The sequence below is a fragment of the Perna viridis genome, chromosome 3, assembly GCF_037379345.1.
Source record: "Perna viridis isolate PV_CMFRI_1.1 ecotype Kerala chromosome 3, ASM3737934v1, whole genome shotgun sequence".
NCBI classification, from domain to species: domain Eukaryota; kingdom Metazoa; phylum Mollusca; class Bivalvia; order Mytilida; family Mytilidae; genus Perna; species Perna viridis.
The window spans coordinates 4527685-4539142 of record NC_142447.1 but is presented as its reverse complement, the minus strand read 5'-3'; the positions used below and the strand labels follow the sequence as shown (position 1 = coordinate 4539142).

Below are 11458 nucleotides of genomic sequence, written 5' to 3'. Positions count from 1 at the left end.
CGACTTGTTCGAGGAATCGAACAGTACTTTATATCGAATTACAAAGGAATTGCCATCACTATTCATGGTAAAATCTAGGACGAGATATCGGTTCTTAGGACAAAATATATCGACTAATAAAAATAAACTGATAACCAAATGAAAGTTTGTTGCTCCGTTTCCAAAATGAAGCATACCAGACATACTATTTACGGAAAAGTTTTAGTTAACGCAATGATGAGTTCCGCACAAATGTAAATTTTAAGTTCGACTCAGCCTATCAACGTTTGAAGGCACCAGATTAGCTCCGCCTAAATAAGTCCTTGAAATTGGTAATTCTCAAGGGATTAATTTGGACTCAAATTTCGATTTCACGTTACGGTCCAATTGCAACATTTCTTTCCGATTACATGCTCTTCGATTTTACGCATAGATACTGTTAGGGATGACGTTAGAGCCATTCCGAGTATCCGATGTAGGAATATGAACTTTATGTCCATGACACCTGCATCGGATGAAATCAAAATTATGCCGTCAGCATGTTTTAAATCCTGTATTGTTGTGACAGATGTTATACTGTGTTTATAGTACTGATTGGTATTTTTGTTCACACAACATTGAATTAATAAACATGTACCATTGATCAACAGGGACGAAGTAAGTTTGTATTTTCGAAATAACGTTTCTTTTTAGAAGAAAAAGGGCACTGCCGGTATCCCATAGAGTGAAATCGGTTTTCACTTGTTGTCTTATCAATTATAGTGAAGAAGAAAATCAGGAGAAAAAAGTGCAGAACCAGTCAAAGCTATTGTATTTAACAAACGGGACTTCCACCGTAATGGACCTGAAGTTATATAAAACAGGTGCGGATTTATAGGGGCAAATCCGGTCCTAAAATTCTACCCCTGCCCCCCCCCCCCCAACAAAAAAATATCCTGACTCGCTTAGCTCGGTCTTGAATTGCATTGGCACCCCATAACCTAAAATTTTGAATCAACCCCTTTTATGTCATATGGTTACGTATGATAAGTCTAAATTTTGTTTTAATATGTTCGATTTCTTATAGTATTGTTTGTCGCATCGAGTCTTTACATAATTTTCTGTACAAAGTTAAGTGGTGCTTGAAGTATGTCTTGGTAGACAGGCATTTAGTGCAATATTTGTGGTTAAATCAGGAAAAGATTCATTCTTCATATCTCTTACTTAAGCCGTATATTATACATACATGTAATCATTACTATAAATGATGAGTGTATTCGTAGAAATTATTTATGTGCAAAAGGAAATATGCCTTAGTAATACCACGTGTCCATTTTTTTTATTTGCGTTTAAAGAGTTGTATAAGTCATGGGAGCGAACATTAAATCTTGATTTGTATTGACAAGCTAGGAAAATCATTTTTTTTTAAATTATTAGACTAATTTCTGTCCCAACTTCTTTTCTTTTTCAGTTGAGGCAGTATGCTTACCACGTGTTCCTATAATTTTAGACCATAATTCCCCTCCATTTTAGTATTTGAAAGTTTGTCCTTCCTTCCATTCTACCTCTCATTTTAGAAAGGCTGATAAGAAAATCGGTATAAAACAAACACAATAGAACGCATTTAACATCTTAAAGAACCGTAACCAAAAAAAAAAGGCATAAGAGAAGAAAGAACAGGATGAGAATAGAGTATCCACAATCCTGGATGCTTATCAGCATTAATTGTAAGAATATACACAGATAAATGAGATATTTTGACTCAATTAAAAACCATGAAAATGGACCGAAAAACCATGACAGATAGAATGGACCAGAAAACCATAACGAATAGAATGGACCAGAAAACCTTGACAGATAGAATGGACCAGAAAACCATGACGAACAGAATGGACCAGAAAACCGTGATGGATAGAAAGGACTAGAAAACCATGACGGAAAGGATGGACCAGAAAACCGTGACGTATAGAAAGGAGTAGAAAACCATGATGAATACAATGAATCTGCTTCAAGATTGAGATTCAATGGGAATGTTACATTTATTTCTGTCACCGGAAGTTCATCGTAGATTTTTTCCGTCATTCAAGACAGAACATTGTCTAGTGGATTTTATTTCTTTTCTCTTTACACAAATTTCAGTAGGCTTATAGTACTGTGGTATAAAAAGTAAAGTATGGATATACTGAGGTTTTTTGTATTGACGAAGACAATGATTTGTTTTGATCATTTCGATAGGTATTGGATGGCACAAAACAAATTATATTTTCGATTTTTAATTTCTGCGATTGTATCTATAGCACTATGTGCATAAATACAAATTAATGGGACATTCATAACAAAAAATTGCAATATTTAATAATAAATATATCTTTGGCATATATAACAGTATACTACAGGGTTATTTACATACAAACAATAACAAATTAAGCATAATATAGGCACCATCATGGATCTTTACTGGCCATTTTACCAGCAAAGTTAAGTGTTGGTAGTTAGTTTAAACTTCATTTTGTGACGTACACAGCATATAACCAGAGTGGATTAAGTAGGACAAAGAGGTTTCGGAGTGAACACAATATTGGTCAAGGCTGAGTCCAAGTTTCATATTTGCATTGACATTGTTTTTTTTTTTGAAGGAAGGTCAATTAAATCTTAGTTGACATTTAAAAAAAAAACAAAGAAATTTAGTTAATTTTGAAAATTTCTTGTCAAATTTGCGACACACTGTTAAGAACTTCATTAAAAATGCCACTTCGTTGACTAGAATTAAATTGCAAGTCTGTTTTACTTAAAAAATGTTTTAGCCAGGCGTCGATTATTTCAGGTTTGCTCTAGACACGAGACACATTCATAATGTGAAAAAAGTAGTTTGGAATGTTCCATTATAGTCATTACAAAAATTAAATTATGATTAAATAACACAAGAGACAAAATTTGGATAATTCATTACTGCTATGCAGATTAAATATAAATGACAACACTTATTACAACTATACATGATCGCAACATTTATACGCCAACAATATCACATATAAGGTGTTTGAAATACGAAAAATGAAACAATCTCTACGAACGGCTGAAAAAAACTGCCGAATTTCTCAAATCAGCGATTTCCAAACTTTACATCAGCCATGTTTCTGAGATTGTAAAGAGCAATGCTATTGTAACATACAATGTGATTGCATATGTAATGTAAACTTTTACCCGTGTTACCGACCAACATTTCACTGTTATGAAAATGCACAATTATTAAATATGTGGAAATGTTTGCTGCGTACAGGATTTCTTACATTGTTTGGGTTATAATTATCAAAATTTTCAATTGTAATCAGGAGGTAGTCGTCCTTACGATGTCCATTTAACGATGAATCCTCAAATAAAGCTATTTTTATCTTCACCAACAATTTAGGTCAACATCCATAAAATAGAGGCATGTTCTAGTTCCTATACTTCGAACATTTTCCTCCATACCAGATCCTCTGACACTGCTCATTTTACGATAAACTTGAAAGCCCATTTGTGTTGCATTCGAATGAATTTCGTATCAAGAGATAACGTCACTTCCGATTAAGAATCACAGCCTCGATTCCATCACAGCTTCATGTCATTCGGAATGCATCGTGAGTTATTTGAAATTTTAATTTCTATATTTCATCTTCCGGGTTGTTTTCGCTTCGACTTCCGTTTTATTTTATGCTTCCGTCGTCTTCTCACTTTTCTGTGTGAAATATCCTCATATTTTTTCATATGTCTTATCTTATGCAAAGGTTTACCAGGCTCGTAAGTAGGACCCAATTTATTAAAGTCAATTGGCGAATAAATCGTTGGCACAGGATGTAATGGTTCTAAAGTAAAATCATAGCACATTTCGAAACGCTTAACTGTCTTCTTATATCCGGGCAAGGGTTTGCCCTTAACTCGATTTTTTTGTTTCGACCGCTTCCGTCTGAATCCTATATACCAGTCCTCACGTTCTACTAATCTAAACTGGGTATAACCGTTTGTTGTATTGTATATAAAATCGCATCTACTTACAGGATGATGCTGGAACATAGAATAAAAAATGTATAAATTACATGTATTCTGTATGTCTGTAGTCATGTGTGCGTCTTAAACTCAGCTTATTTTTGTAATTCTTTAAGTGAGAACAGCAAATATGTATTTCCATATCTTTTCGTGTACAACGACCTTTTAATTTAAACTATGGTCTTATTTGGTCTTAATTCGGAACATTCAGAAAATGTGGTTTTCGAATGACAAAATGGAGGACGTGATTACAATATACACGGGTTGTTTCTGGTTTCACACGATCTAATACGTACTTTTTTTCTTTATTTTCAAAAATTACAGATTGACAGTCACTTTTAGAAATGTTTAAATACCTGGCACGTTTCAAGTTTCAAGTAATTGGTTGTTCCACACCTGCATGCTAATTGTTTAATTGTTTTAAACACTATCTATTTCAGGTATTTTAAAATATGAAATCAGTACTTTAACCCTTAAACAAATAAAAAGAAATTTAAGGTGGAGGGTCTAGACCTACATGTATGCCAGGCTGATATATGAAATAAGCTCAGGTTATGAATCTTTAAAACGGAATAAAATATGTTTAAAGACAAAAAATGAAATGAGCCGTTCATTAAACTTAAAAACACAATCAGGGACAAAAATTAATAATAATAACTTTTTTTTATATTACGGTACGAACATCTTCTTGGTAAAACTATTAATACTTCTTCAAAATTTACAAATCACCTCTTAAGGCCCTCACAAAACTTTAGAAAACGAAATATATGATTTATAACCCGGTGTTCAATAAATTGTCCTGTTATAACCCCGATAAGCGTTTTGTTTTATTTGCATTGCGCTAATGGTTTTATGGGCACCTGCACAAAATTCTATTTGCTTTTGTTTTAGATGGGTTCGTGTCAAATGAAATGGGGAAAGGCTTACTTTTTTCATGTACTTTTGAAGACCCTACTGTTTTTACGCAATACAAATCATGTTCTGTTTATCAGTTTTGGAGCTTTCGGTAAATTAAAGATCTGACAGTTTTAAGAGATGTTTACTTGAACCTTGAAAACAATATATTAGGGTTCCCTATGCCCCAGATGATTGGTAACTGCAACAATAACTCTAGCCAAAAAGGGTCAAAATAATCTTTAATTGGTGATACATAGCACGAAACACGAAAGAATTTTGAAAAGTTCAGTCATTCGCAAATAAAACATGTAGTCATAATTAAATATAATAACTCATGCACATGATGAAAATACTTTACAAGTAAATACCTAATTCTGAGGTATGCAAAATGAATTTAATTTAACCCAGGTGCAAACATGCCTTTCGAGTTCTTTTTTAAATTAAGAAAGCTCTTTCATTTTTATGTCTGAGTGCAAAGCAAGTTTACAAAACGTTATGGTATATTGAAAGGCGAAACCTATTTATCATTTTAAAATTCTTGGTACACTCAATATAAAAACTTAGTGAATGTTATATACTAATGTAATTTTAAAGGTCAAATCGTTTTTCCTGTAGACAGCATAATTCCACTTGCAAGTAATACATTGGACTAAAAGGATACCTCCTGTAGTTTGTGCCAATCTAAGCCGAAAGGGGGTCGGTTAGTAGATATTCATTTTATTCGGAACGAATCTTTAAACTACAAAGGTTCTGCGTAGGATATCAGCGTCGTTATGATAATTTAATAGGTATAGTATCAGCTATTGGAATTTTGTTTTGAACTTCGCCACATACTACACGAAGCTAAACAAATACTTAGAAGAAATGCATCGTCGATACTGCAGGACTTGGAAGGTCATTTAGGAAAAAAAAGAGAATATTCGATTTCTTTTCTTTTCACATGGAGTATTCGATTCGAAATGCTTGCGTATGAATATTCAGATTATTTTGGCAAACCGAATATTTCGATGACTATTTCTTTTAAATTTAAGGGTTGATTTCAGAGACATGAAACACGTGATTAATGCTCGTTTTATTTACTCTTATTCTAAATATAGCCTAAAGCTATAGAACTTACCTCTGTTACTAATCTCCCTTTTTGGTTAAAACATAAATAAGTTTGACTTATCTTTCCCTTCAAACGGACTTTCCCATCGGGCCCTACAGACTCCATTATAATTGTTGCTGTAAAAAGAAACGTGAAAATTCACTTATAAATCATAAAATTAACACTGCAATCGTTCGGCTATCCTCGGCCAATTCGTAACGGAAACAAGCGAGTTGTCCCAATAGGCATTGATATCTAAATGCACAAGCATTTTGACTCTCTTATACACGTTTTGGGAGCTAGAGTTCCCTTATCAATTGTTCAAAAACAAATTTGGTAATCAAATGTAAAGTTAAACTTCTTAATGCCATTTAAAACGCAACAACAAAATGCAGTAAGCATGCGCTGATCAAAGCAATGAAACAAATATGGAAGTGGTTTCTCAGGTTGACCGATCCGGGCCATTCTTTTGAAGAATTTGAGACTCAAATTTGTGACGATTTCATCTTCTTTAATGACTACTTTCACTGAGAGATAACAAGATTAAGATATATAATGGTTACAACGTACTTTAGGAGGGAATGAGAGTTAAGTAACGTAAAAGATTATTTTGTCGCAATACGAAACTGAAATCTAAAACGTTGATGACATGACACATTTTAAGCAACAGCTATTTCGATGAAAAGAAGAAAATTTTAAGACCATTTATTATTACAAGATAGGTTCATGGATTGTTATATAATACACTCAATGCATGCAACGATATATACAATATGTATAAAAATTGGTATATTTTGAGTGCATGAATATGTAAAAATGTCGCCGTAATACCAGTAGGACATTAAAATGGTTTTTACGGTAGAGTGGCAAGAATGCAGTTTGTTAGATAGAGTGACAGTCGCATGCTGCAAAAAAACTAAACACGGATTTAAATAGCTATAGATTTTCGTTCTGAAGACGATTCATATTCGTACGTGTGAGGACTACAAAAATTTGAATTTGTGTTTATAGTTTAATACTTAAAATCAAATCACTCGCATTAGAAATTCTTCATTTCATTTCAACAGTCAACTTGACGCTCATCCCATCACTCTATGTAAAGAACAGTTGGACGCTTTTTCACCTTACTTCTATTCATTTAGTAGAAGATCTTGTAGCACGAGGGCGGTCCGTATATCGTCCTTAAATCAACATCTATTATAAAGAGCAGATCACCTGCACGGATAGGGACAAGATCTTGTAAATACAGTCAATCTCATAAATCGAAAATTTTTCAATACGTGGACACTGCCTACCCTTCCCTTCCGAGTTCAGAACAATACAGGACACTAACTAGGGGAATCATTCTTGGTGGATTTCAATAAAATTTGGAAGAATGTTTTCCAACATCTGTCAGATTACCAATAAGATATTTATTTATGGAATGTAGAGACTTTTCCAAGCATTGTTTACGAGCTTGTAACACAGCATGGTGATACGGCTTTCCATGTTTTCTCATTTTAATCTATTGTATTAAACAAGATGGCAGATTGTTAAATGTTTATTCTTGTAGTTGCAGTCACGGGTGTGTTTCATCCGTAAGAAGCACCGATGTAAAAGCATGGAAACGTTGAACGAACAATTTTACTGGGCAATATAGTCCGGGCAGAGTTGCGCAAATAGGTCAATGTAGAAATTACTCAAAGCCGCCAATGCTTTGAGAGGTCTTTCTAAAGTTACATAGTTTTAAAAAGCAGGCCTATAAGTTAAGGTGTACTTTTCGAAGTTTAAAAATCCCTTGGAATGTTAGAAAATGTATGTAGTGTCTTTCCAAGCGCATAAAATAGTTATTGCGCAGATGAACATGAAAATATAGGTCGTCATGTATCTCAGTGATCTGATAAAACTTAATTTGTTACATAAATGATCGTCCAAGGTCATTTAAGGTCGTGTATTGTCTATCTCTGATAAATGGGACACTTTTCTGATACGTGAGTCTTATCTTTGAGAAAAATCAATCAAATAACGATCTCGCATCCAATTTGAAATTACGCATACAATGTCCTAGAACAACTTGCTACCAACTTATGTTGCTTTGAATAAACATCTTATATACAATTCGCCCATTTGACCGTTTTTTGGTACCCATATATATATGAAATACTTACTGTAAGGTTTCTCCATCCTGCCTGAAGCATCAAGCGAGTTCCTTGAACTCCGCCTATTTGGATTCTTGGAATTTTTCTTATTTCTTTTGGTTCCCGGTTTGATGCGGACGTACATTCTGCTACATCGAGACAGTAGGTAGTATTCCCCTTCTACAGAATGTTTTATATGAGGATTTTCAACGGTGCTATTATTTAGTCCAAAGTCGGGTTTGAAGTCTTTAATGGAAGCCTGAAAATGAAAAAAATATAGAATTAAGGCAACAGTCTTAAGGAAAATAAGTTAGGCAAGCCTGAAAGACGAGTACGATGTAATTGAAAATATAGTAATCAAGGTTTTGGAAAATGTCCATGAGACAAACGCTCCAACAGCAAAAATACGATAAAATAAATATACCGTCATAAGGTCGTGAATACTATATGAGCTCTTATGATACAAATGTACATGTATATAGAACGAGCGATATCAACACAAGCTACCACCCCTTTTTCACGCAGATAAGTCCACAATTATTTTGCATTCGTAAAAACTGCTGAATCTTTAAAAAACTGGTTCATTTCAAGGATTACCAAACATCGTGCTCAACAAAATGTTTGTGTACACCCGTCCTTCAATCTTTCGTGTATACGTACATATAACCCGTAAAATTTGACAAAAGTGCAGATTCAGAATCAAAATAATCACAGGTATTCGCGGTCATTAGCAGATTATAATGATTTTCAAGTGGAGATTTATCCTCTAGTTATCTCATCTACTATTCAAATTTTTAATCCCGTAACCCCGTTGGTCTTAAGTCGGATCTTTTTAAGTATGTCCTTCCAATTCTTCTTCGACATTTGAGTGGCAAATTTGGTCATCAGTTGTCCCCGTTAGTGGTTTAAAGTCTAATGAAATATGTTGAAAGGAGTACTTATATGGTGCTTATGCAACACTCTGTCAGAAACCACAGAGAAATGTTATTTATGGTTGATTTTTTTTCATTTTGTGCGATATGGAAACAGATAGTACGTTAGAGGTCTCTCCAACGTCCCGCTTCAAGAGAAACAGATGATTTTAACAATTTTTATTAAAACAGTCAAAAGTTCGTTTAATTGCTAGTATAGTAGATATTCCCACGAGTTAAGAAAGTTTCAATAAAAAAATGAGACATATCAATAGCTGTTATATTCCTCCGGACTTATATATAGGTCCAAAACACGTTTCTTATTTTATATAGGTCCAAAACACGTTTCTTATTATATATAGGTCCAAAACACGTTTCTTATTTTATATAGGTCCAAAACACGTTTCTTATTATATATAGGTCCAAAACACGTTTCTTAGTAGGTTTTGAGTACTTATCTATTTTCATTCCTTTTATATGATTAAGGTATGGAAGTTAATTGTGGTTTTCAATGCAGATGTACACAATCAACTTGTGCCACCCAAAAAAAAACCCATTCGATTTCTAATCCAAAATTGTTGTATCATCGAATCTAATTTCAGATTATTAGATTTATAGCTGAAAATTATGAAAATTTTATTCATAAACACACGACGAATATGAAAACTCAATGAGGCATTTAGGATCGCAAGGGGCAGAACTTTAGTGTTTAAATTCGTTTATCAGATTTTTATACGTTTCAACATCAGAATCTTACCGATGAATAAAAATTATCTCCATCACGAGCCATCTAAATATTACAAAGTTATTGTAATGCTTCATGAACTCTTGAAGACATTCATTATTAAATATAGTCAAATCTAACGTTAGCCAACCGAAAAATTAGAATGTAATCTAGCGACTTATCTTAAACTGTTCAATTGAATATCAATCCTGCTCTGAATCGCAGGTATTTTGTCATGTGAAGGCATACATCAAGGTACCAAGGGTCAACTCTATTATTTCTCTTGTACCTGGCAACTCGGAAGTTCAAATAATGTTTGATGCTCAACTTTTGTATGCATCTTTTATATAGAGTATAGTTGTGTAATCTACATACAAAATATTATACAAGTATATGTTCTAGAGGGCGTAACGATTGTTAATAACCCATATATTATAAATTGTATATCTAAAATGAAAAATCTTTATTTATATTTCGACGATCTTTTATAATAATTTTATAACTTGCTTCGTGTATATTACAAGCACTTAATAATTTCATCAGGTACACATTAAAGTTAGTCCAATATTGAAACTCGACTCTTTCTCCTAAAGCCTGTCCATTGATGTAGTATTGTCATATACAAATTACTATGTGTATTTTGTGTTTTATGCGTACTAATTTGATCATTGAAGGGGCGTTAATTTCATCCGAGTAACAAAAGAGTTCACTACTTTCATGGCTCTATAGGCTTTGAATGATGACACCCTTTCAAGTTATAGTTTTCACAATTACTCAATTTATCACACACGGTATAAAAATATTTTACCCTTTATGAAAATATGTAAATTAAAAAAAACAAGGCTATGTTCACACAACTACAAGTATATGACTTACTATCATTCTTTTTAAAAAAATCAGTTACTAGTTTCCAATACCACTTGCAATCTAAATTAACTTGATATTTGATCATACTCTACATAGATCATATGCAAAAGTTCAAATTGAAAATTTTGTCAAGAAAACTGCAGGGGAATCGTCTTCCTCAATCAAGCGATACCCCAGGGTGATATTTTGCCCCATACTTTCCCATGTTTTAAATCATCTGTATATTGGTAAACTTATGTAGAGTAAACTTTTTAATGACACATTTGTATCTTTTCAACTGCAGACGTTACAATTTTTAAACTTTTGGTAGCGCAAAAAAAAACTTCACTCATTATCTTCGAAGCAATTTCTATAGCACTAAAAAATCACCAAACGCATGTCTTAAATCATTAGCATGGAACAAGTTCAGATTTACCCGCTAACTATAGACAACATTTATCAAGAATGCATACTTGTACAGTGTGATTGATGTCTGAAGAATATGCGACTTAATTATAATGTATAGGATTTATAAAAAAAAAACTACAATTCTAACAAAATCGTCTGAAAATATTTCATATAACATGTATTGTATATTCTTGACATGCAAACTGTTAATCTGTATAGAAAATCGAAAGCATGTGAAATGTATTTAGTACAATAAGCGTAAAAGTCCTTTCAAATACTTGACGCAAGCAGACGGGAAAATTTTTAACAAGTATCTTAAAATTAGCACTAAACGACCTTTGTGAAAATAGTCTTTCAGCACGCGATCGATCTATTGCGCTTGCTGGGAAGTAATCTGGTGGGAACTGGGAGAAATGGAAATTTCAATTATACAGACACTGTTTTGGGGGTACTTGATCGCCTCGATTCTACAATTTAGCAGCGG

The 11458-nt window shown here is 33.2% G+C and overlaps 1 protein-coding gene across 4 annotated transcripts in view; it reads right to left on the bottom strand.

The window, feature by feature from the left end:
* Nucleotides 1-2291: 2291 nt before the first annotated feature.
* The window catches only part of LOC148620731 (uncharacterized), a 34447-nt gene continuing 25280 nt past the window's right edge, over nucleotides 2292-11458 (bottom strand). For all 4 annotated transcript variants that reach the window (XM_088574480.1, XM_088574477.1, XM_088574481.1 and 1 more), the window contains exons 3-5: nucleotides 8116-8344; nucleotides 5999-6105; nucleotides 2292-4002 (exon numbers count right to left, since the gene is read on the bottom strand). In XM_088574480.1, coding sequence (XP_088430606.1) covers nucleotides 3610-4002; nucleotides 5999-6105; nucleotides 8116-8344 — 729 coding nt within the window. In that variant the 3' untranslated portion in view covers nucleotides 2292-3609. The remainder of the gene's footprint in view (nucleotides 4003-5998; nucleotides 6106-8115; nucleotides 8345-11458) is intronic.